Below are 27,705 nucleotides of genomic sequence, written 5' to 3' on the forward strand. Positions count from 1 at the left end.
GGGATGTAGTGGGAGTAGGATGGGCTGTGGAGTGTGGATTCATGAGGCTGTGCTGGGAGGATAGCAGAGGAGAGGAGAGACATATAGATAGGGTAAAGCCTGTAAGGGCATTGGTGGAATGTGTAGTACTGGAGTGGGAGCAGGGAAGGGAAAAAACAGGGGAGCACAGGGACTACCAAAGGTCGAGGCCAGGGGATTATGAGTATGGGAAATATGTTGTAAGGAGGGTTCCCATCTGTGCAGTTCAGAAAAGCTGATGTTGGTAGGAAATACCCAGATACCGCAGGTTGTGAAGCTGTCATTGAATTCACACGTGTTGTGCAGCATGTTCAACAATTGGATAGTTCAGCTGTCTCTAGGCCACAGTTTGTCAGTGGCCATTTGTGTGGATGAACAGCTTATTGGTTGTCATGATCATATAGAATGCAGCACAGTGGTGGGGCAGCTTAGCTTGTAGATCACAAGACTGCTTTCACATGTAGCTCTGCCTTTGGTGGGATAGGTGACACTTGTTATTGGACTGGAATAGGTGGTGCTTGGAGGATGTATGCGACTGTCCTCACATCTAGTTCTATTACAGGGACATGAGCCATGAGGCTAGGGGTTGTGGGCAGTGGTGCCATAGGGATGCACAAGGCTATTGCTTATCTTTGGTGGGTGGCAGAACACCTCTGGAAGGAGGATAATGGGTAGGATGTTCTTCATTTCAGGCCATGATGAGAGGTAGTAGGAACCCTGGCAGAGAATGTGATTCGGTTGCTCCAGTCCTGGTGGTTTTGAGTCATGAGAGGAGTGCTCCTTTGCCGCCTATCACTGGGAATATGGGAGGGTGGGAGATTGTAGGTGACTGGAGAGATCAGACATGGGAGACCTGTTTCTGTACTAGGTTGTAAGAGTAAATTCAGTCTGTGAAGCCCTCGGTGAGACCCTTGGTATATTCTGGGATGGACTGCTTGTCACTGGGTAGTTAGGCTGTATGGAATGGGTGATGGCTGTCGAAGTGGAGGTATTGCTGGTGGATGGTAGGTTTAATATGGACAACTTTGAGGTAGAGATCAACATTGAGGAAGGTGGCTTGGTGGGTTGAGAATGACCAGGTGAAGTGAATCAGGGAGAAGGTATTGACGCTCTTTAAAACATTTTGATGTCTCAATGACCAGTTATTGAATGACTGCAGGTTGATCATCAGTTGGCAGGAAATTTAAAATTTGTAGCAAGTGGGTGCAAGTCACTGGAATTGTGGCAACACATAATCCTGAAATTTGTGATTACGACATTTTAAAGGATCCATTGTGGATCAGTGTGGAGTATGAAAGCACCTAGTGAGATGGGACACTTCACCACATGTTGATCTCTGGTAGAGTTGTAATATCGTACAATTTTGATGTGTGTTCGGGATGACTGGCTCACCGATGTTTTGCATAAGTGATCATAAAGTCACATTCGTGCAAATCTGTTTTAGTTTTCCTCTTGTCTTGTGTTTTAATTGACAGTTGCAATACATCTTACCATTTTAATGCTATCGTTCATTGTGTGAGTTAGTGTGATTGTGCAGGTGATAATGGGTGAGATTGGAGAGAGTGTGTGCAGTTTATCTCAGACTTTGTTATATTTCTTTTATTGCAGTTTCTGTGTTTTAACCACATTTGTTACTACTAAGCTTCATATGGGCACTGATAACCTCATTGTTGAGCACTCTTCCCCACACACACACACACACACACACACACACACTATATCATTGCATAAAGGACATAAAGTTGGTTTGAACGAACACTGGAAATTCCAGGATGGAATTACAATATTAAGTAGCACGTGGAGACAGCAATGGCTATATGTATGTTTTGTTTTACACGTGCAGAAGGGATTTGTCTGAGAGCTTATAATATCTGGCAGTCTACTATCAATGTGTCTGTTTGCCTTTCAGTACCTATTCTGTGGTGAGTAACAATCTATCCTATTTCATAACACCACCATACAATAATGGAAATCCCTGGATGGAGCAGTGTGTAAAATGGAAAAGCAACCACTCATCTACAGTGGACTGATGCTTGTACCACAGAAACATGTAACAGAAAACAGCATTCACAATAGCTTTTGAGCATTTGCCCTTTTTCTAGCAAAACTACAGACATTTACACACACAATGGGAGTGTGTGTGTGTGTGTGTGTGTGTGTGTGTGTGTAAACATGAGTACTCTGGGTAATGTCAGTTTAGCTATATACCAGTAAACTCCCAGTTCTTTAAAGAATCAGACTGCCATGTATAAATTAGCTTCAAATATCGACAATTATGAAAACTATATATATATACATTGCTACTTACTGTGAAGACGACACATTGAGTTGCAGACATGCACAATGAAAAAACTGTTACACACTGAGCTTTCAGCCAAAGCCTTCTTCAGAAAAGAAAGGAAAACACCCACATTCACACAAGCAGGCACACCCCACGCACACATGCACATTGTCTTGGGCCGCTGTAGCCTAGTTGTAATTGTTGATATTCAGACGTGAACTTCAAAAATGAAGTTACTCTACATATGAGTTAATGTGTGAAATATTTGATGTTAAGCATGTAAGTGAGAAAAAGTTTAGCAAATTATTGAAATTATTTTTAAGCCTTGCAACTTGATAAATAACAAGAAAAGAATTTTAGAAAGAAAAATGTAAAGAATACTTTTCAGAACTCCTTAATTTCCTAGATCAGATAGACATTACCAGCAGACACCACTTAGGAAAGGAAAGATGAAGAATAACGGGAAGTGACTGAAGAAGTTATGATGATTTCAATTTAAAGACTCACGAACAACGAACCCCTAGAGCAGGACAGAATAACAGGAAACTCAACCCAACAGGGGGGTGGGAGATTGCACCTAGAAATATAAAAACTGATCCAATTGTTACGGAAGAATGAAACATTGCCAGAAGAATGGAAATTGGCCATAATATGCCCAATATACAAGTAGTGAAGCAAAATGGAGTGTGGTAACTGCAGAAGTATGCTGTATTTAACTACAAGGTACTGTCTATCATCATCCTCAGAAAATTACAACCATTCATAGAGAACAAACCAGTTGAGAGTAGGTCACATTTTCACTCTAACACAGTTGTTTGCAAAGTGCTGGGAATATGATAAAGATATCTACAGTCGATTTTCATTGTTTGTACAACAGCAACTGTATGAAATGCACTGTGTCACTTCAGAATCCCTGAGAAGCTATTGAGAATGGTGCAAACTTGTTTGGATGGGTTAAGAGCGGCAGTGCATTTCCGAAGGGTCACATCAGAAGTGTTAGAGATTGAGGCAGGTTTCAGACAAAGGAATGCTGTCTCCTGTGTTATGGTAAACAACATCTTACAGAAAGTAATAAGTGAATGTAGAGCAACAGGAGTGGGCTGGAGCACAGGTGGATGGTATTTTCAGTTGTCTCACATGTGCATAAGATATAGTACTACTAAGTGAATCAAACCAGTAGTTAAAAGAAATATACCAGAAAATGGACAACTATGTGTGGAAGATTGGGATAAAGGTGAAACAAGACAAAGTGGAGTTCATGCAACGAGGAGAAAGACAAGAGCAGGAGGAATTTCTTGATGTAGATGCCATGAGGTTCAAAAGAGTTCAAATACTTGGTTTCTACATTTATCAATGACAACAGCACAGAAATGAACATCAAGGAAAGAATAGTGGTGGGAATGAAATGTATGTATTCCCTCAGGGGGATGCAGAGCTCAAAATCAATATAAGCGAATACAAAGATAAGAATCTATAACACAGTGATAAGCCCAGCAGCATGTACGGTTCAGAAACCTGGAGCATGGCTAAATGAGGAAAGGAAAAACTATGAGGGTGTGCTGAAAAGTAATGCTTACAGAATTTTTGTTCTGTTCTCAGTATCAATTGAAGTATTACATGTCATGGTTATTACTCGGTCTCTTTTTCTGCTTTGCTGTCACGAGTTGCAACCCTCTACTTCCAGAGGACTCTGAATTGTAGCGTGTAATGTGGTAGCATGTAACATAACAATGTTTGTTCTGTTCTCAGTATCAATTGAAGTATTACATGTCATGGTTATTACTCGGTCTCTTTTTCTGCTTTGCTGTCACGAGTTGCAACCCTCTACTTCCAGAGGACTCTGAATTGTAGCGTGTAATGTGGCAGCATGTAACATAACAATGTTGGTATGTGGAAAACCTCAGAAAAATTAAAGAGTTTGTTCGCACACGGAGCATCCTCTCCTTCAGCATGATAATACTAGGCCCCATCCGATCTTAATCTGTTTCCAAGACTTGAAGAACACCTTTGAGTACTTCACTTTGATAGTGATGAAGTGGTGTGAGCAGAGGTCAGGTTTTAGCTCCGTCAACAAAGTCCAGTATCAAAAAACTGGTCTCTTGTTGTGAGAAGTCTGTCACTTGGGTGACTGTGTTGAGAAGTAAATATGTACACATAAAGAGTAAAGATACATAATGTTAACAACATATGTTTTACTTTAAAAATTTTAACAGTTTTCATGTAAAAATTCGAATGCATTACTTTACTCGTATAATATTTTAAAGAAGAGTAAAAGAGGAAGGTGTGGGGAATGATCTCCGATGAAGGAGAATGGATGGGCAGGAGGAAGAACAATGAAATGTACCTCGCGATGCAAAATCCAACAATCCTACAGAAGCTGAAGAGCGAAAGAATCCAGTTTGTTTGTAGGAAGTCAATAAGTGTCCTCATTATGAAATGTTGGCTGAATATCATCTGGGCAATTTAAGCTCCATTTTACTCAAAACCACATTTTTTACACATCTTTACATTTATGTTGTCATATTTCCTGAACTGTGTGTTGTACAATTATATATTTTTCCAAGTACATTCAGTGGAATATATTGCAACTGAAGTTAGTAGTAAAGAGATACTAAATTAAAATATCATCCCCTATGCTGAAGTTTTACTGCATGACCAGCAAAAGTCTAGTGAAGCCATAAACATTTTGCCTTTCGTCATTTTGTGGGGGGGCCGCCAGCGGGAAAATGTTTGTAAATGTTTGAAATTACGTGTAAAGGTTGTTGCGAGTCACTAAATGCTCTCATTCCCAAATACTGGTTGAATAATGTTGTATTTGTGAGACGTCAGTTATGCTGCCTCAAGACACACACACACACACACACACACACACACACACACACACACACACACACAGTTAAAATTTGTTGCCCCATGAAGCTCTAAGATAATTCTAAATGGTTCTGGTTTCCGGGATAGTCGTGTATCAAAACTGTGATGCAGTGAAATGTGTTACCTAGTGCATTATTACTCTTAGTGATTAAACTGAATATTTGTAAGCTCTGTGTTAAACCTCCTGTCACCAAGTGCTGTGTTTTCCACACTGGTTTTGAAGTGCTTTGTTCAAAATGTATTGGTTTATGTGAAGTGTATGTAGCCAAATAACACAGCTGTCTTATTTCTGTGTACAGTTTGAAAACTTATCTAAAGCAAATGTGTCCCAGCTTTAACTGTGCCTCATGTGATGATGAGTCTGAAGTGCCTACAAACTACCCGCAGGAGCAATAAATTTTTTTAAAAACATTGAACCAAGTTGTTACAGTTTCCATAAAAATCATCTACTGTTTAACCACAGGCTCACTGTTTAGCATCTCAAATAGATAAGACAGATGTAATTCGTTGTTGTTGTTGTTGTTGTTGTTGGTGGTGGTGGTCATCATCGTCGTCGTCATCTTATTTTTGTAAGCTGGATTCTTTTTTGACTTTGCCTATTCTGGCTTTCTGGCTACCATTTAAATGTTTTTGGGGTATTGCAAGTAACATTCTTGTAATTGTTAGTTTAATGTTTTGCAGCTTTAGTATTTTTGTGCATTTTTTCTTTGACCCTAATTTTTATTTCTCCGCATTCCACAGTGTGTATATAGCACAATTTGAAGAATATACTCTGCCTCTCATAAACCATTTGGTTGAGAGGAAGGTAGACCATTGGGATATTGCCATTCAAGATCTTGCTGCAAAGGTGTGTATTTGTTGGATCTACTTTCCATATTTAAAAAATTCTTTTTTAGTTACAAATTTATTTTGTGAGATATGTATTTGGTGAGAGAATCAGTATAACATTGCTTCTCAAGTAACGTAACTTGTTGAGTGGCTTTGGTGCTGGAAAGAAGTGAGGTTAAATGTTATGTGTGGCAGGTAAGATAAAGGACTCCTCTGTGTGTGGGTTGGTTTGAGCACTGTAGTGCTGTACTAGGCACAGTTGTATGGGAGGTTTTACATTATTGCCATCCTCTCCAACCTTTGAATGAACATACCCTGTTGTAGGGTGTGAGATATAATCATATGTGGACGTCAGACCACAGTGCAATTTGTCATTCTTCAAATAAGGTAAGAATGTATGAGAGTAAAAAGTATCTGCACTATATTTACAGTGACATCATTTCTCAACATAGTCACTCTTCTATCTAATGCCCTTGATCCACTGTTGCACAAGTTTTCACTCTTGAACAGCAGGCCACATATGCACTGCTTCCTTGAGGTCTTCATCGGAGCTGAATTGATAGTAAATAAATGAAAAGCTGGCAAGGCAGGATGCTACAGTACCTGTAAATGCACATTGTGAAGAGCATGACTGGCGTAAGTAATGATAAATGGGAGCATGTTTTGTGCAAATAAGAATGCTGTTTGACAGTAGCCCTTGGCATTGGTTCTGAATTTTAGCCTGCAACTTCTTGCAAAACAAATCTCTCTTATGATAACTGTTCACTGTTGATTAGTTTCCTGAGGAATGTTACAGAAAATATTGCGGAACTGGTGTTTGTTTGTCCCAAAAAGTTACCATTTTTCTGGAGAGCGTCGACTCTTGAATTTATTTTGGTTTGAGATCTGAGGTGTTTCTGTTCTGTGCTCTGGTGTTTGCTCACTGCTTCAAAGTGATGAACCTGTTTTATCCTCAATGATGATTCGCATCAAAGATATTTCACCTTCATTAAAATAACAGTGCAGTAACTGCTGACAGATTCTCACACAATTGTATTTGTCTCTCCACAACTTGTTTTGGCGCTTCTCTTGCACAAACAAGTTGGGCCTTTTACGGATAAAGTTGTATGCAGAATTGTGCATTTGGTTTGCCACTTCAGCAACAGTCACTCTCCCGTTATTCAAATTTTGCTCAGTGTCGGCTAAGGTGTGCATGTGACTAGATCTCCTGCTCTTTCCTCGTCCTTCCCACTTTTTTGACGACTTTTGAATTGTTCATTCCACTGCTAGATTCTCTGTCACGGTAAAACATTGTCCCTGTATTATGCTGAAAGTCTGCTATGGATTTCAGCTGCTAGTACACTTTCAGGAAAAAAGGATTACAAAAGGCTGTTCTTCATTCATGCAAACAAAGAATGTTGTAGTTGTGTTTACTTCACAAGAACACCATGGTTTTTTTTTTCCTTTTTTCGACGATAACACAAAATACCTTATTGCGTGACATCGAAACCTGCCACGAATGAAAAGAATGGTGCTGTGTATTTGCTGGCGAGCACACTGAGCTGTACTACTAACCAGATGATGATTAGAATGAAAGGGCTGATACTCAGTGACTTGCCATTGTATATTACAGTGGTTGTGCTGTACTTACCTTCAGGGTGTGAAATTCCAAGTACACACATTAAAAGTAGAAAAAGGAACTTTTCTTTCTTTGGAGAGGAATAGGAAAGGATGAAATGGGTTGGAAAGGAGATGCAGGCCACTCAGATCCTTAGTTGCGAGGAACCAACAAAAAATCACTGTGCACAACAGTATTGTTAGTTACATATTTGAAACTGTTGCTTTCATTAAAGTTCATTATCATGGCTTCTAAAAGTGAACCTGTTACGTTAGACCACAAGCAAAGTCTTGAAATTTTAGATAAGCTGAACCAGTGTGCTTCACTGAAAACGAATGCTGCTGAGAAGAGTGTTGGACGAGCAGTTTTTTTATGACCCTTTCGCTTTTTTGTGAAAATGAATGTGTCTTTGTATTTACTAAAGTGTAGTCCATGTGTGTTGAGACTAAATTTGAGACACTCTCAGTAATCCCACACTTCTGCTAATCTGGGTCCCATGTGTAGAGGGAATGGCTAGATTAGTTAGAGTCTAGTGTGTAGTCTAGTGTCTCCCATTTGTTTACAAACAATTTCAAAACCTTTTATGGCTTCATGTTCAGGCACTTACATACAGTTACCAAAATGAAATACAGCCACTAAATATCTTTTGCGCTGTACCATATGTTCCTCTAATATGAGTCTAATATTTACAGTATTATGAAAAGGATAGATTGCTACTCACTTTATAGAGACATTGAGTTGCAGACAGGCACAGTGAAAAGACTGCTGTACATTACCGAGCAGGGTGGCGCAGTGTTCACACTGGACTCACATTTGGGAGGACAACAGATCAAACCTGCATCTGGCCCGTGAGATTTATGTTTTCTTTAATTTCCCCTAAAGTAGCTCCAAGCAAATGCTAGGATGGTTCCTTTAACAGGGCACGGCCTATTTCCTTCCCCATCTTTGACACGAATCAAGCTTGTGCTTGCTCGATGTTGACGGGATGTTAAACCCGATCTTCCTTCCTTACTACACATTATACTTTTAAGCTGTGAGCCAAAAGGGCTTCTTTTGAAGTAGAACACACACACAAAAATCACTGTCTCTGGCGACTGTGGGCAGACTACGGACTGCAACTGTACCTGAAGGGAGCAGCAATCTGGCATGGGTGGTAGGCATGAGGTGGGGAGGGCAAATGGTGGGGGAAACTGTATTGCTGCTGCTTGTGGGAGTATGGGTGTGATGGGACAGGGTATAGATAATAGGTACAGTTTGGAGGGGGAGGGTGGGATTTAAGTGGAAAATGATAGAAGTAGAGTAGGTGTTTTGGTGGAGTAGGAGGTGGTGTAGTGCTGAAATGGGAGCAGGGGACGATTTTTACGAGTTTTTACCACATACTTTTACACATTTTTTTAAACATCTATTATGGATTATTGCTTCTTCCATCTGTGCCAATACACAAATGTTTCCCAATTTGCACCCAAAACCCTGTCCCACATACTGTTCCTACATTGTTGCCTAGCTCATGGAATCCTCCCAAATGGGCTGACCATCAATTTATTTCTCCCCAGCTGCAACCCTTTCTTTCACAATTACCTCTATCTGTTCACAGTCCATCAGTTCACACTCCTCACCAACCTAGTCCTACAAAATCATGTAAATCAGGCCAAACTGTCTTGCAATACCTCCTTTCCATATGTAAAATACCTCCTCCTCTGTGACCACAAATTCCTGTATTCCATGTCTCACATTAGAAACTCTTGATCTCCTGGAACTTTAGTAGCATGCACAATGCAAACACTTGCAAATCTATTCACCACCTACTCCCACCTTCAACTACCAATATCCATAACCTTTAGAGGAGCCTCCAAACCTCCCATGCGTTCTCTCATAGCTGACAAACTGTGTCTCGCAGACCTGCTACATAATCCACACCCTCCAAAACTCCCTGCCACCACCACACAGATCCAGAACTTAAACAGACCCGAAACACAATAATGAACCCTTCCTCCAACAGCCTTAGTCTCACTGAAGTATCAGTCCTTTCCAAAGGTCTTACTCTTTGCCTTATTCCCAGACTCAGTCACGCAGGACTTGTTAAGACCTTTTTCACTACCGACCATGCCAGACTCAACCCAAAACCAATACTCAATCGTACCTGACTTGATTGACTCCTACATCCTATGGTTATGCTGCCTCACAGGTTCAATATTCATTTGCTGAGTACGGGCTTGGTGACCCCAGGGTTCCTTAGCTGGGGACGGGTAAGCACCGCCAGCCCTCTCTAACCGTATGCTTAGGGCATGCTTCAGCACCAACTGTGTGGCACAGTGGTGGAATGTTGTGTGTTTTGGAGATTGAGGGCCTTGGCTTCAATCCCTGGACTGTGAGGAAGGTACACACCTAATAATATAATAAAAAACTTCATCCTCAAGGTGTGCTATGTGCTGATGAGGTGAATGGCTGTTGAGGTAAAGAAGTCTGTAGCAGGCAATCTCTGGGGGCATCTGCCACCCTCCAATCATATAAGGCTTGCTCAGGCATGCAAGGCTCTGCCTGAGTTGACAGTTATTTCCCTAACATCTCATGGGATCCCTATGGAATGGTCTCGTCAAACTACCACTACTGACAGGACGCGTGTACTGTCAGATAGTACCTACACCAACTCATCAAAGAGAGCTCGGTTGGTCAGTTCTGCCAGACAGAAGGTTCAGAATCATAGTAACAGGGCATTATTGTACCATAACACTTTTCATTGTAACCAAACAAACAGGGAAACCTTTGAGAAGGTCTCCACTTTTTATAGCCACAAGGCATTGAAAGGTATTGCTGGGTCTCTAAAAAGTGTCAAACAACTTCATAATGTAACGCTTCTAGTTGAAACTGCTAATTCAAACCAAATATCGAAGCTTCTGGGATGTAAGGCCTTAGATGAATACCCAGTCAAGGCTGAGTTGCATAACACCCGTAACTTTGATAACCCCACAAAGTTACAGGAAGAATGGAAAAATATGGGTGTTCCAGAAGTGCAGAACGATATGAGGAGAGTTAATGGCAAATTGGAAAAATTGGCAACATTTATTCTAACATTTAGTTCTCCTTAATTGCCTGAACATAACCTTGCAGACTGTATCCGCCTTAAGTTTCGCCCATTTGTTCCTAACATAATGCAATGCTTCAAATGTCAAAGATTTAGCCATACCACTATGGGATGTAATGGGAGGGCTACGTGTGGCAGTTGTGGAGGCTCAGCTCCTGAATCAGGCAATTCTTGTGCACTTCCTCCGAAATGTGTAAACTGCTCTGGGGCTCACCAAGTGTGGAGCAGTAAGTGTAAGGTTTACAATGAGGAAAGGAAAATTTAGGAGTGGGAAGTTAAGAGACGCATACCCTATGGAGGAGCTAAAAAACATTTCAAAGCTATGTAACCTCCAGTTTTTGCTACTTCTTTCACATCCACCCTTAAGACACCAGTCACCAAGTATGATGCCTCCACACAAACTCAGACCATAGATTCAAGTACGAGCGTATGCACTTGTGGGTGTGCCTGTGGGGGGAAACACTCCAGTTGAAACGGAAGTCATTCAGAAGCCGTCAGCAATGGGCTTACCATCTAAGCCCCATATCATTGCCCATGATCAGAAGCCAAACTAAGCAGCCTCGCAATCCAAGCAACCACCTCCTTTCATAAATAAAGAAAAACGACCTTCAAAAAGTAGTTCTGGGTCCAAGAAAGTGGTAGTTAAACCTTCGTATTGGCGAGCTCTCTCTCTCTTTGATGGGGGCTACGCCATTGAGCATATGAACTTCCAGTCGGACGAACCAGGGGGCCAGGAACTGGCTAAGTTCTTCCTGACTTCCGTGGTCATTGATGACAGATGTCACTTCTCTCCTGTCCCTCTTACCATGACCATACAAGCAATTGCTGTGAAGGTTCTAGCACCCTTTAATATCACAGTGTGTTCTTTCTATCTTCCACCTAATGCTACTTTGGATGCAGACACACTGAGAGAACTTTTCCGGGCATACCCATGCCCATTCCTCCTAGTGGGGGACTTCAATGCACACAGTGTGCTGTGGGGTTCGGCCACTATTTGCTCCAGGGTTGGGATGATTGAGCAACTTGTACATTCTGAGATATTTGCCTTCCGACTCAAAATTAACTTGGCTCTCACACCTAAAAGACCTATGAACAAAGGGCTTCCAATCATTGAATATTTTGAAATGCCTCCTGCAGTTTCATAGGGAATTTGTTCGATCACATTTAGATTATGGCAACATGGTCTACAGATCAGCCCATACTTCCTACCTCAAGATGTTAGGTGCCATCCACCATGAGGGCGTTTGGATATCGACTGGAGCCTTTCGGTCCAGCCCAGTTTCGAGTCTGTGTGCAGAGGCTGGTGAACCACCACTCTAGATGTTGCACTCTATCCTTTTGGCTCAACTGGCACTGAAAATCTCACCGGCACTTCAGTCATTGGAATTTAGTGCAGTGGTCCAACCCACCTCTGTGTTCAGAAATCGGCCCCATGCGACCAAGCCATTTGGGATACATGCTACAGACTGTCTGAATGATCTGGATCTATCAGACATCAAAATACATAGCCAGAGATGGACAGCATTTCCGCCTTGGTGTCTTCAGTGGCCCAAAGTGATTATAAGCTTGATACAGTACAAGAAAACTCGTACCCTGGATTATGTTTTTAGAACTTTGTGTTCACCTATGTGGGTAAGTACTACAATTTTATCGTTGTTTATAGAGATGGATCCCAGCAAGAGAATGTCCTCAGTTGTTTTGCTGTTCTCCCTGATAGGGTTTTTAAAGGGTGTCTTCCTGATCAATTTACAAATTATGCTGTGAAATTATATGGCATTCTGATGGCACTGAAGAGGATTACAGACATCACCATACAAAATTTCTTATCTGTTCTGATTCACTTAGTGCACTGCAGACACTTTACCTTTACCAAATATACTCGGTAGACCACCTGATTAAGCTCATCCATAACACCTTACTATGGCTCCAACACCATGCCAAGGAGGTGATATATTGCTGCGTACTTGGCCACATCAGGATACAGGGTAGCAACAAGAACGACAAAGCTGCCAAGGAAGCATGTTGGGATGGTGCTGTCCATCAATGTCCAATCCCACAGCACGCCATCATCTCATTTTCTGACAGATGCATCAGGTGTCAGTGGGAGACTGAATGGTTGCAAAGGACAGAAAAGAAACTGTGGTCGCTCAAATTGACCACAAAGGCCTGGCGGACTTCATGCCAGCCTCACTGCTGGGAGGAGGTTCTGCTTACCAGACTGCACGTCGGATGTAGCCCTTTAACACATGGCTTTCTCCTCTGGTGGGATGATTCACCATTCTGTGATGTTTGTGGCTTGCCACTTTCAGTTCAGCATATTTTGGCAACTTGTGTCCTATATACTGATATTAGGTCAGGCCTTAGTTTCAATGGAGAAAGGCCCACCATCCTCGCAGATACTGATTCCAGTGTTACAAGAGTGGCGAATCCCTAAATTGGCGAGGAAGAGAGGCAGACTTTAATACATTATAACCTGTCCCGCATGTGGGGACAGCCTTCGTTATGAATTGGCATGCTGACTTTTCATCATAGCACTGATGACCGTGATGTAGAGCATCCCTCACCTCAAATCATCATCATTGGTGGTTATCCACCCCCACTGCTCTCATATAACCCTCTGTTAACATCCCAAAATTTCTGAATCTCAAACCTCACCATTGTTTGCCAGATTCCTCAACATGGAAACTAACTTTATACTGGCACAAAGATCTGGAGTCCACCACCTAAAATCTCCCTTCCTTGTTCCCACTCCAGCACTACACAGCCAATGCACCCACTACCCTTTCTTTCCACTTCTCAACTACTCTACTTCTCCCCTCCCAACTGCACCTAGCAGCCCTACCCTGTCCCCACTGTCTCTCTGTACATTCCCAAAGCAGCACTACATCTTCCCTCACCCCTCCCCTGCTGTCCCTTCCCCTCCCTGCCCATGCTGTCTACTTACCCTCAGTACCCACAACTGATTGTTGGTCGCATCAGACACAACTTCACAGTCCTGTGGGCTGCAGATTCCTTGACTTGCGCCATAGGGTGGTGGGGTTTCGGGTTCCGCTGGATAGGTCAGGAGTCCACTACTCGCAGCAGGCAGCTACACAGGTAGAGGGGTTTTGTGGCATGGACTGGGCGGGTTTTTAGGTTAGATGGCCTCAGGCAAGTACAGAAAGGGCAGCAGCCTCAAAAGGTGTGGGGCAAAGTCAGGACATGCAGGGGCCAAGCAGCAATCAGTATTGTAATTGTGAACTGTCGAAGCTGCATTGGTAAAGTACCGGAACTTCAAGCGCTGATAGAAAGCACCGAAGCTAAAATCATTATAGGTACAGAAAGCTGGCTGAAGCCAGAGATAAATTCTGCCAAAATGTTTACAAAGGCACAGACGGTGTTTAGAAAGAATAGATTGCATGCAACCGGTGGTGGTGTGTTTGTCGCTGTTAGTAGTAGTTTATCCTGCAGTGAAGTAGAAGTGGATAGTTCCTGTGAATTATTATGGGTGGAGCTTACACTCAACAACTGAGCTAGGTTAATAGTTGGCTCTTTTTACCGACCTCCCGATTCAGCAGCATTAGTGGCAGAACAAGTGAGAGAGAATTTGGAATACATTTCGCATAAATTTTCTCAGCATATTATAGTCTTAGGTGGAGAATTCAATTTACCAGATATAGACTGGGACACTCAGATGTTTAGGATGGGTGGTAGGGACAGAGCATCGAGTGACATTATACTGAGTGCACTATCCGAAAATTACCTCGAGCAATTAAACAGAGAACCGACTCGTGGAGATACATCTTGGACCTACTGATAACAAACAGACCTGAACTTTTCAACTCTGTAAGTGCAGAACAGGGAATCAGTGATCATAAGGCCATTGCAGCATCCCTGAATATGGAAGTTAATAGGAATATAAAAGAAGGGAGGAAGGTTTATCTGTTTAGCAAGAGTAATAGAAGGCAGATTTCAGACTACCTAACAGATCAAAACGAAAATTTCTGTTCCAACACTGACAATGTTGAGTGTTTATGGAAAAGGCTCAAGGCAATCGTAAAATGCGTTTTAGACAGGTACGTGCCGAGTAAAACTGTGAGGGACAGGAAAAACCCACCGTGGTTCAACAACAAAGTTAGGAAACTACTGCGAAAACAGAGAGAGCTTCACTCCAAGTGTAAACACAGCCAAAACCTCTCAAACAGAAGCTAAACGATGTCAAAGTTAGCGTAAGGAGGGCTATGCGTGAAGTGTTCAGTCAATTCGAAAGTAAAATTCTATGTACCGACTTGACAGAAAATCCTAGGAAGTTCTGGTCTTACGTTAAATCAGTAAGTGGCTCGAAACAGCATATCCAGACACTCCAGGATGATGATGGCATTGAAACAGAGGATGACACACGTAAAGCTGAAATACTAAACACCTTTTTCCAGAGCTGTTTCACAGAGGAAGACCGCACTGCAGTTCCTTCTCTAAATCCTGGCACAAATGAAAAAATGGCTGACATCGAAATAAGTGTCCAAGGAATAGAAAAGCAACTGGAATCGCTCAACAGAGGAAAGTCCACTGGACCTAACAGGATACCAATTCGATTCTACACAGAGTACGCGAAAGAACTTGCCCCCTTCTAACAGTCGTGTACCGCAAGTCTCTAGAGGAACGGAAGGTTCCAAATGATTGGAAAAGAGCACAGGTAGTCCCAGTCTTCAAGAATGATCGTTGAGCAGATGCGCATAACTATAGACGTATATCTCTGACGTCGATCTGTTGTAGACTTTTAGAACATGTTTTTTGCTCGCGTATCATGTCGTTTTTGGAAACCCAGATTTTACTCTGTAGGAATCAACATGGATTCCGGAAACAGCGATCATGTGAGACCCAATTCACTTTATTTGTTCATGACACCCAGAAAATATTAGATACAGGCTCCCAGGTAGATGCTATTTTCCTTGACTTCCGGAAGGCATTCGATACAGTTCCGCGCTGTCACCTGATAAACAAAGTAAGAGCCTATGAAATATCACACCAGCTGTGTGGCTGGATTGAAGAGTTTTTAGCAAACAGAACACAGCATGCTGTTATCAATGGAGAGACATCTACAGATGTTAAAGTAACCTCTGGCGTGCCACAGGGGAGTGTTATGGGACCATTGCTTTTCACAATATATGTAAATGACCTAGTAGATAGTGTTGGAAGTTTGATGCGGCTTTTAGCAGATGATGCTGTAGTATACAGAGAAGTTGCAGCTTTAGAAAATTGTAGCGAAATGCAGGAACATCTTCAGCGGATAGGCACTTGGTGCAGGGAGTGGCAACTGACCCTTAACATAGACAAATGCAATGTATTGCGAATACATAGAAAGAAGGATCCTTTATTGTATGATTATATGATAGCAGAACAAACACTGGTAGCAGTTACTTCTGTAAAATATCTGGGATTATGCATGCGGAACGATTTGAAGTGGAATGATCATATAAAATTAATTGTTGGTAACGCGGGTACTAGGTTGAGATTCATTGGGAGAGTCCTTAGAAAATGTAGTCCATCAACAAAGGAGGTGGCTTACAAAACACTCGTTCGACCTATACTTGAGTATTGCTCATCAGTGTGGGATCCATACCAGATCGGGTTGACGGAGGAGATAGAGAAGATCCAAAGAAGAGTGGCGCGTTTCGTCACAGGGTTGTTTGGTAACCATGATAGCGTTACGGAGATGTTTAGCAGACTCAAGTGGCAGACTCTGCAAGAGAGGCGCTCTGCATCGCGGTGTAGCTTGCTCGCCAGGTTTCGAGAGGGTGCGTTTCTGGATGAGGTATCGAATATATTGCTTCCCCCTACTTATACCTCTAGAGGAGATCACGAAAGTAAAATTAGAGAGATTCGAGTGCACACGGAGGCTTTCAGACAGTCGTTCTTCCCGCGAACCATACGCGGCTGGAACAGAAAAGGGAGGTAATGACAGTGGCACATAAAGTGCCCTCCACCACACACCGTTGGATGGCTTGCAGAGTATAACTGTAAATGTAGATATAGATGTAGATGACAGTGGTCATGTGTGTATATTTTGTTCTTGTGTGAATGTGAAGACCATTTTTTTCAAAAGTTTGAATGTATAGGACTCTTTTCCTTGTGGCTGTCTGCCATTCAGTAGCTCCTCTGTATGGTGAGTAACAGTTTATTCTTTTCATAATACCGTTGCTATTCCATCCTGGACTTTCCTTTGCGTAGTCTATTATTTTCCCTTTTTCCAAACTGGTGGCTGCCTCAATTGATTCTTGCCTGCCAACCTGTGCACTTTGAGCCTTCATGCTTTTGTCTCTTAATCAAAAGATTTCCCAGAAAGAACACAACTTTTTAGTGAATAACATTGAAATTTATCACTGAAAGTAAGTAATTCACATATTACTGCTGTAGATACTACCTGTCGTTATGCATGAAATGCAATATTACTAAAATACTCTCCACGACTGTTATAGGCGTCCAGATAGCTTCATAGTAACACTCAAAATCAACCTCATAAGAGACAATATTTGTTTTTTCACTGCAGTGACCCCCCCCCCCCCCCTCCCTCGTCCTATAGCACCTAATCTGTCTCTCCAGTATATGTTCCATGATTCGCTAAATACATCAGAAATTTCTATGTCAGATTTGAGCCACCTCTCGGTACTGGGAATAATCTCAGTGTGAAAATTTTTCTGGAGGGTAGCAAATTTAAGAAATTTGTTATGAATTTTTTGACAGTTTACTGATTTTTGACAGTCGAAGCATCTTTACTCTGAATGCGGTCTGATTTTGCTATATGCATGTCTACTGACAAGTGTCCGTCAGAGTGCCTCAAACAACTGCCTAGCATAAAAAAAGTCCAATGTTCACTCCAGAAGTACTCTGCTATCTAAATAGCTGACCTGTCAAGGGGAGACTTACAACTCAACACCCAATAGAGCAGGTCTGGAAATCTGCCCCCAAGACCGTCATAGACTGACAAAGCCTTTGGTTGAGACAACTCTACACTCAATGAAGGAGGTCCGGAAATCTGCACCCGAGACTGTCATAGAGATGACATAGCCTTTGGTTGAGACTCTCCACTTGGCTCCAAAATCGTTAGGACCCCAATCAAACCCTGCGAACAATGCTTCCAATTGTGTGCTCTGCTGGCACTCCACTTATAAGGTCAGCAGCTTTCGTCACTACTGCCAGCCATCTGTATGAACTGAGGATGGCCACAGAAGCCAGGCAACAGGTGTTATTGGAGATAGTGAGAGTCACAACTTACAGACGACTGCACTCTACATGCTCGATAGTTGCAGACATGGCCGCCTACACATCTCCGATGAGGCCCCTCGGCAGAAATACTGAGGGCACACTGACTTTCTTTTCTAGCTCTGAATGCTGTCTCCCTAGGGGGCTTCACAAGGTGCCTAACATTAGCGCTCCTGATAACTAGCAAACTCTGCCCATGTGTGCCTGCTGGGACCCTGCTGAAGGAGCGGCCACCTGCTCAGGTACAGGGAGAATAAGCAAGGCCAGCATCAATATTGGCCCTCGACTTCAAGCATCGCACACTCGTTACCAGCTGTCAGTTACTCTGTGGTGAGGATGGGCTCCCCATGACAAGTCCACCAGAAGGTGCCTTGGCAGCAGAGTCTGTGGGTGAAACAAGTAACATCTGAGGTGTTCCATGTGACTGGTCCGATGCTCTGCCACCAGTACACCCCGAGGCAGCAAGCTGAAGACAGTGCCTTCAGCTGTTCGTGAACTGCAACCAGCTCCTCCTGTGTCTGCACATAGCATGCACACACCTTGCCCATCCTAGCACACAGCACACAGAAAAAGCTGAATATATAACTTGTTACTCTGTAGGTGTGTAGCAGATGACAGTTGGAACCTGATATTTAGGTAATATTGATGAACAGGGAACTGATCCATAATTTTCACTTGACATGTATTATTCATTTTACATTGTCAATATCATAGTGAACAACACCTTTGAAAATTTACATTTTGGGTAATTGATGCTACTAACATAACAATTGGTTGCAGATTCCCCAGTTGTAATCTAAGTTATGGTAAATATGTATTTGTGGAAAGACTTCAGCTGTCAAACATCACCTATTGTGTTGTGACCTTACATGACAAGCCCTTCCCGTGACCATTGTCCACCCTATTTGCCACACCGTCTCCACAGCTGTGGGTCAAGTTGTTTACTATTCACTCGGCATTAGTAAGCACTGTACAAACTTCAGTACAGTGCTGATAGGACGACAGGATGAGAATAAAAGGTGATAGAGAGGAAGAGAAATGAAATCAATACTTAATAATGATGGGGAAAGTGGAAAAGGAGATAGGGAAAGACCAAAGAAGGAGGGAGAGGGGGGGAGGAAAAAGGGAGGGAACAGTGATGAAGTCTTGGAGGGTGGCAAGATGTCATGCTTTTTCTTTTTTGTCCTGTATATTGGTAGTACTTAGAGTTTTGCATTCTCAAAATAAGTACTGACCAGCCATTTTGTCTTTGTAGTTTTATTCCTAACCTAACCTAACCTAACCGTAGTTTTATTCTTCTTTTCAAGTGAATGTTCCTTTTGACTCGGGAATTACATCATTACAACTGAAAACAGTTGCAGGGGTTACCAGTAACTTATTTTGCATGCAATCACACGCATGCTCGTCTGAAAAACACACACACACACACACACACACACACTCACAGAGAGAGAGAGAGAGAGAGAGAGAGAGAGAGAGAGAGAGAGAGAGGGGGGGGGGGGGAGGATGTATTTGTATGTGTTCTATTATACTGCAAGATGAATTTGTTAAGATGTAAGATTTTTCCCTCTAGGCACTGCACAACTTGACACCTAGAGCACCAGAGTATATGGCAACTGCAGTGATGGATAAACTCCTGATGCAAACCTTATCTATTGACATGAAAGCTCGCCATGGTGCTGTGCTTGCAATTGGTGAAATTGTCCACGCATTGTCATTATTGCCTGGAGAAAAAAAAATTGAAGACCATTTAGGTGAGTGAGGAATGTATAACTTTAAATGCAGGTAACTTTTACCATAGTTTATAACTTTTACTGTTTTCAGTACTAATTTTCCTATTGTAACTGTGGAATTAATATTCCTTTCCAAAAGAGGGTAAGAAGTCATTCCAATCCCGCCCCTAAGGGAAGTCTTTCCGTTCCCGGGATTGGAATGACTTCTTACCCTCTCCCTTAAAACCCACATCCTTTCGTCTTTCCCTCTCCTTCCTGAAGAAGCAACCATCGGTTGCGAAAGCTAGTAATACTGTGTGTGTGTTTGTGTGTTTTGTTCATGTGCCTGTCTGCCGGCGCTTTCCCGCTTGGTAAGTCTTGGAATCTTTGTTTTTACTATAAACTTTGCTTTTTTTAAATTTTTTTTTCCTCTCTCTATCAGAAATTCTGTGCCCTCTTCACATCTTGCTTTCTCATAAATGGACATTTCTGCCACCTACAAATTCAGCATGTTATCTTCTCATCTTGTAGTGCTCTATCAGTTTTTTACCCATAATCACTGCATAAGATGTCAAGGAACATGTAATACGTTGGGCAGTCATTTCAGTTTTTCTCATACAACCTTTCTCTTCTCAAACACAATACATAGGTTGATTATTAATAAAATGGACAAACTGCAGGGTGAGATTCCTGACTGGAAATGGAGGAAAAAATGTCGTGTGAGAATGTGTCCAGAGATGGACGGTGTGTGTGCAGTGAAAACAAATCATCACTGAACACAGTAGACAGCTGCATCAAATCCGCATTGGATTAGATGTTTAAAGTGGCCTCCATGGGATGTAATGCATGGGTCCACATGTCACATCATGGATTGCCATACGTTTTCGCATGCTCCAGCTTCTCTCCAAATAGTGTCACAGACATTGTGAACACACCGTTGAAGGATCTGCACATCAGGAATTGGTTCAACATATACAGCACTTTTCAGAAGCCGCCTTAGATAAAAATCTAGGGGGTTGAGTCTGATGATATAGCTGGCCGTGCTACAAGGCCTCCGCATCCTATGCAATGTCTTGGAAAAATGTATTGAGGTGTCGGCTAACTGCAATGCAAAAGTGGGGTGCTGCTCTGTCATGCAGAAACCACATAACCTGCCAGGTTACCAAAGGCACGTTCTCAAGTAGCCCAGGCAGAGTATTTTGCAGGAAGTCCAGATACATTCCTCCGTTGAGATGTTGCAGGATAATAACCAGTCCAAATATGTGGTCGCCAAGAATCCCTGCCCACATATTGATGCTGAACCTAAGCTGATGAGATGCCTTGAACTATTCCCTGAGGATTTGCCTGTAGCCCACAGCTGATGATTAAGCAGATTGATGATGCCAGTTCTGGTAAAGATTGTTTCGTTGATAAAGAGGACTGATGACGGGAAATTCATAATTGTTATGGTATGGTGCAAAACCATCAACAAAGTTCTTCCCACAGAGGGAAACACGATGCTGATTCCCCTTGCCATTGTTGCAGGTGATAGGGATAGTAGCAGTTGTTGTGAAGGATACATGTAATCGTACTTCAGCTTATACTAGTTGGCGAGCCACTTGCCTGGAGCTTGAACTATGTTTCATCTCAATATCCTGTAGAACCTGGTCCTCCAAATCTCGTGTATGCACAGTCCACTGCATCCCAGTACATTAGTCTGTCTGAAAGGATGCTGATCACACAGCTGCCCCCTAAGGGCTTGAAGTGTTGTGTGATGATTTTGGTGTCTGTGAGGGTACTTGTTTTGGCATAGCGGTGTTGCTTCACTACCATTTCCATCTCCTTGGCTGTGCACAAACACCATCTCAGCTTGTTCCTGACATGAAAACTGGACCATTCTCCTGCTTAACAGTACACTGTGTCAATCACACAGCCTGCAATGCACAAGTAACACACAGCTCGTAGGCAGAGGAACTTTCATTAGTCAGCACTGTCTACCATGGCAATGATGTATTTCCAGACATATGTTCATAGAATCTTCTTTCCTCCATTTTCACTCAGGAATGCTTCCCTGCAGTTTGTTGGTTTTATTAACGTTCAGCTTGTATATGTTGGGGCTACTTTTGCTCTTTCCTCTGCGTATCTTCTTATGCATGTTCTCCAGAGTGAACCCAAGATATATCTGACCTGTGGTCCTGTTCTTTGCTACATGATTATAATCTCTGGCATTTATTGCAGTGGGCTGCTACTAGATAATCCTCCATACCTATAGCACCAAAGCCTTCAAATGCCTTCTGCTTGTTGAGGAGGGACTTCTTCATGTCAGGTCCTACCTTTATTACGTTATGAAATACTTTCCTTTTTTTCAGTGCAGTTTTAAGTTTTTAATAAACTGTGAATCATAATGACCCCCTTCAAGTTCCCCTTCAAATGATCTCTCTTATGCGCTGCATCTCCATGTCAGTAGGGATTAGGTATTATCATGAGAAGTTTTCTCTCTCATAGTAATGTCCAAATGAGGCTCTGCTGCAGTATAGTGTAGTTCATTTGTTTTGCAGTATAATCTGCTGAAGCAGATTCAGTAACTGTACTTTTCATTTGATGCATCTGCTTTATGTAGATTTTTCTCCGTTATTGAGTTGACAATAGTTAATTTTGGTTGTACAGCTTTTGCATCCTCATTTATATGAGACTTTACAAAAATAGAACTGCTGTGTTTTTTAATTGCATCATTAATTTTGGTGGCTACATTTGCTCCTTTATTTGTGTACTGGTGTGTCTAGCCATTACACTGGGATTAGAAAGTGTGTTCATTTTCTCTAGTTCAACAAGAAGAAAACAATATATTGAACTGTTCCAGGATTTGTGAAATACGGACCTGTTTCATACAAACAGAAGAATGAGTGCAGTTATTACTTAATAAGACTGTGCCGCAGAGGACATTCAATTGACTAACATTGTATGTGATACTCAAATAACATTTTTATCGTTCGTATTTTCAGGGATATTTTACATTACTGCTGCTACTTTTAAAATGTCTCTTTATTGCTGTATGTAATTAACTCACTTTCTTTTACATTCAGAAGTTAACCATTAACCTACAAAAATGATTCAGATGGCTCTGAGCACTATGGGACATAACATCTGAGGTCATCAGTCCCCTAGAACTTAGAACTACTTAAACCTAACCAACCTAAGGACATCACGCATATCCATTCCCAAGGCAGGATTCGAACCTGTGACTGCAGTGGTTGCGCGGTTCCAGACTGTAGCACCTAGAACCGCTCAGCCACTTAGGCCGGCATTGACCTACATTTTTTTTTCTTTAATTATTTAATTTTCCATTATTTGGGGTCATGAGTTCGTATGGCTTAATAACATGATTGTGTATATATATATGACTGCATAATTATTGACAAATAAGCTGTTTATTATTATGAACATTTCTTATACTCATCAGTACAAATGATATTATAGGTTCTGAAAGAGTGGAAAAAATCCGTGGTCTAGTTCCTCAGTTCGAGCAGAAATTCTACTTCCGAGGCATGGGAGGCGAACTAATGAAACAAGCATGTTCACATCTTATCCAGAGGTGTTCAATGGCACATCTGCCATTTCATGGCACATCCACAATTGGTAAGTGGACTGTGGAAGATTTGTGTAACATTCCTTCAATAAAACTTTTGTAATCAGATCGAATAGTGTTTGATGTACATTCCAATTACATTACTGTAATCTGAGCTCAAAATTGTTTTAGTTTGTATCTCTTCTTTCGTAACTGCTGATAAGCAAATGTATACTAATAAAAATAATAGCACGAGTGCTAAGTTTATCAGATAATGAAGGGAATGTCTGTCTTTTGTCCAAGTAATGATGTAGAGTAATATTGTCTTCCATATATAGGAGTAAAATGGTTAATAATGGTGTGAGAAAGAAGTAACTATGTTTTTCTGTTTCTGAAGGAAAGGTTTCTGTGAATAAGAACAGCGCTTATTATGTAGAAGATATGCAGAAAATAACACAGCCTTCTGGAATTGTGAATATGCTACAAAAATCATTGGAGGTGGCCTCCATTCTGCGATTCACATAATCGAAAACTACATTGTAGCTTTGTGTTGAGGATTTGTAGCAACACATTGTTCCATTCATTTGTGCTACTCAAGAATAATGTGAGGTTGACGTATGCAAGTGACATCCTTAAGATATGCACATAAAAAATGTCAAGTAAGGATAAATCAGGGACCGAAGAAGGCCTCATTTCATGTCATGTCATGCAAAATGGTCTAGACAGTAAACAGGAAGATGCTTCCAAATAGCTGCAAAGGGGCACTGGCTAACTTGATATTTTGTGAAGTAATTTGAATGAAGGGAATGAACAGCAATACAAAATTTTCGCTGAATTTCTGTTAAAGGTCTCCTAAGTGAATGCTCTGAAGGTACAAGAGGTGTCTGAATATGGAGACAAAATCCCCTCGGAGGAGGTAGATGAAGCTAAAAATCGAGTGGCAGAGGTAAAATAGAATATAAGTCTGGACCCCGGGCTCGGCCAATATGGAGTTGTCCTACCAACCTCTTGTACCAAACTAATTCCCCACATCCAATCCATGGCAGCCGTATTTGCATGCTTGTGACATTCCCTGTCACACATCGAATCAATGCTCTAGTTGATGGTTCATAGTGGCTACTATGGCAATCCTTTCATTCACATCTACATTGTTGAAACTGGGATATTGGTATGTGCTTGGGTTTCAGAGCAAGAATTCTAGTTGTGACAGGGGCAACATGACAGATCAGCTGTAACTGCCATACACCAATATATACCAATGTTGTTGTTTTTGTTGTTGTTGTGGTGGTCTTCAGTCCAAGGACTTCCGCAAGGCGTTCGATACAGTTCCCCACAGTCGTTTAATGAACAAAGTAAGAGCATATGGACTATCAGACCAATTGTGTGATTGGATTGAGGAATTCCTAGATAACAGAACGCAGCATGTCATTCTCAGTGGAGAGAAGTCTTCCGAAGTAAGAGTTTCAGATGTGCTGCAGGGGAGTGTCACAGGACTGTTGCTATTCTCAATATACATAAATTACCTGGTGGATGGAATTGGAAATTCACTAAGGCATTTTGCAGATGATGCTGTGGTGTATAGAGAGTTTGTAACAATGGAAAATTGTACTGAAATGCAGGAGGATCTGCAGCGAATTGACGCATGGTGCAGGGAATGGCAATTGAATCTCAATGTAGACGAGTGTAATGTGCTATGAATACATAGAAAGATAGATCCCTTATCATTTAGCTACAAAATAGCAGGTCAGCAACTGGAAGCAGTTAATTCCATAAATTATCTGGGAGTACGCATTAGGAGTGATTTAAAATGGAATGATCATATAAAGTTGATCGTCGGAAAAGCAGATGCCAGACTGAGATTCATTGGAAGAATCCTAAGGAAATGCAATCCGAAAACAAAGTAAGTAGGTTACAGTACGCTTGTTCCCCCACTGCTTGAATACTGCTCAGCAGTGTGGGATCCGTACCAGATAGGGTTGATAGAGGACATAGAGAGGATCCAACAGACAGCAGCACGCTTCGTTACAGGATCATTTAGTAATCGTGAAAACGTTACGGAGATGATAGATAAACTCCAGTGGAAGACTCTGCAGGAGAGACGCTCAGTAGCTCGGTACGGGCTTTTGTTAAAGTTTCGAGAACATACCTTCACCGAAGAGTCAAGCAGTATATTGCTCCCTCCTAAGTATATCTTGCGAAGAGACCATGAGGATAAAATCAGAGAGATTAGAGCCCACACAGAAGCATACTGGCAATCCTTCTTTCCACGAACAATACGAGACTGGAATAGAAGGGAGAACCAATAGAGGTACTCAGGGTACCCTCCGCCACACACCGTCAGGTGGCTTGCGGAGTATGGATGTAGATGTAGATGTAGATGTAGATGTAGACTGGTATCATGCAGCTCTCCATGCTGCTCTATTCTGTGCAAGTCTCTTCATATCTTAGTAATTACTGCAACATACATCCCTCTGAATCTGATTACTGTGTTCATCTCTTGGTCTCACTGTATGCTTTTTAGCCCCCCCCTCCACACACACACACACACGCTTCCCTCTAGTACTAAATTGGTGATCCCTTGATGTCTCATATGTGTCCTGCCAATATATCCCTTCTTTTAGTCAGGTTGTACCACAAATTTCTCTTCTCCTCAATTCCATACAGTACCTCCTCAAAGGTTACATGATCTAACCGTCTAATTTTCAGCATCCTTCTGTAGCACCACACTTCAAAAGCTTCTGTTTTATTCTTGTCCAAACTGTTTATCATACATGTTTCACTTCCATATACGGATTCACTCCATACAAATACTTTCAGGAAGGACTGCCCGACACATAACTCTATACTCGGTGTTAACAAATTTCTATTCTTCAGAAATGCTTTTCTTGCCGCCGCCAGTCTACATTTTTATATTAAAAATAAAGAAATTCCTCCAGCTGTATTTAAGGTGACGGTTTTGTTTTGGCAACTAGTTTCAACGTTGTAACAACGTCACCTTCAGGCCCATACACTTCGTGAGGTCAACTGCGCGCATCTGATACTAGAAGTCAGTGGTGAGATATGGACGTCCAGTTATTTGGTTGTTGTGGGGTTCCAAGAACAGTAGTAATAACAAGATATTTTATTCAGCACTACTCGTGCAGCTACTGTGCGTAATGTCTTGGTGACACCATCAACCCAATGCAGCAGTGCTCACACTGCCAAACACTCAACAGCACGTGTTGGTGACAGTAGTAGTTGTGCTCGGCAAAGAATAGTGGCACGTCAGGCTCTGCAGTTACTGTGTCCCGATGACACTGCATTGGGTGTTGCAGTGATCCGCCTGGCCTCGGGCTACATGCTTCAGTCAGCAATGACACTTGTAGTGGGCTTGGCCTGTAGCACTGGCCGGCAGCTTAAATGCGAGGTGAGTGGTTCCCCAAATGCGGGACCTGGACAGAGAGCATTGCGTCAGTGCTCTGGCAGTACATCAGGCACATACTGCAAACTGGAGACCCCTAAAAAATGGTCAAGAGTCAGTTGATGTCAGTGTGCTGTAGCCCCCAGCCATATGGTACCAGTTCGGGCTCTTGTAGCATGAGTACATGGAGCAACTCGTAGACCAGTGGCTAGCAGAGGCAGTGGCTAGTTGTAGACAAGACTGGACAGCCCGGATTGGTTCAATAGTTGGTGTGGAGGCACTCTCCAAGTAGGAATCAGTCAACAACAGATACAGCACATCCAGAGTGCCTCGGCCCAGTCTAGTTTTCATTAAGTGCTGGTTGCAGCGACATAGAAGGGCCCAGGCAGCATGGCGCTCGGTAACCCGACATTCCACCGCACCGGACCAGTGGCCCACATTACATAACCCCAGCAACCTTGTGGCCATGCCAGTGGAATTTTGAAGGCAGGATCCTGGCTCACCAGTCTATTTGGTTGCGATGCCGCCTCGGGATAGGTGCTGGTGCACCAATGCTTAATGGTGCTTAGAATTATTAGAGGTGTGTTGTACTGCTTTAGGGAACTGACGTCCAGGCTCTGGCCTTCAATGCTTCAAGTGTGAAGAAAATAAAATAGGACCTGACCATAAGGTCCTTTGTAATTTTGTTTTATAAAGTGGACAGATTTCTTTTCTTTTCCTGTCTAATATGAAATTTAGTGTAATTTTGTTTTATAAAGTGGACAGATTTCCTTTCTTTTCCTGTCTAATATGAAATTAAGGGAAATAAATAGCTTGGCAGCACCCAGTTATCAGATAGTAGGTTGTTATAATCTACTCTCACTGGACCCTACCTAATTTAGAAGATGTGTACGTCTGCGTTTGCAGAGGAGTGGCAGGCCCTGCTGGACCAGTGCCTGCCCAGTGAGGTGGAGGTGATACGCTCTCGAGCCTGCTCGGCGCTGCCTGCCTTCTTCACGGAGTATTACCAGGGCCCGGCAAATGCTGCTAAGCGGGATGCAGTTGTCGACCATTACATGAAGCAGCTGAATGCTTATGAGCAAACTGTGAGATTGGGTTTTGCATCAGCTGTAGGTAAGTTCTGGTGATATTAT

General features: G+C 42.2%; 1 protein-coding gene across 2 annotated transcripts in view; it reads left to right on the forward strand.

The window, feature by feature from the left end:
* LOC126293416 (tubulin-specific chaperone D) overlaps positions 1-27,705 on the forward strand; it is a 177,547-nt gene that overhangs the window by 78,758 nt on the left and 71,084 nt on the right. For both annotated transcript variants that reach the window (XM_049986639.1, XM_049986640.1), the window contains exons 9-12: positions 5,912-6,017; positions 19,490-19,670; positions 23,085-23,243; positions 27,479-27,685. In XM_049986639.1, coding sequence (XP_049842596.1) covers positions 5,912-6,017; positions 19,490-19,670; positions 23,085-23,243; positions 27,479-27,685 — 653 coding nt within the window. The remainder of the gene's footprint in view (positions 1-5,911; positions 6,018-19,489; positions 19,671-23,084; positions 23,244-27,478; positions 27,686-27,705) is intronic.

Source organism: Schistocerca gregaria, chromosome 10 (genome assembly GCF_023897955.1).
Source record: "Schistocerca gregaria isolate iqSchGreg1 chromosome 10, iqSchGreg1.2, whole genome shotgun sequence".
Lineage (NCBI taxonomy): Eukaryota > Metazoa > Arthropoda > Insecta > Orthoptera > Acrididae > Schistocerca > Schistocerca gregaria.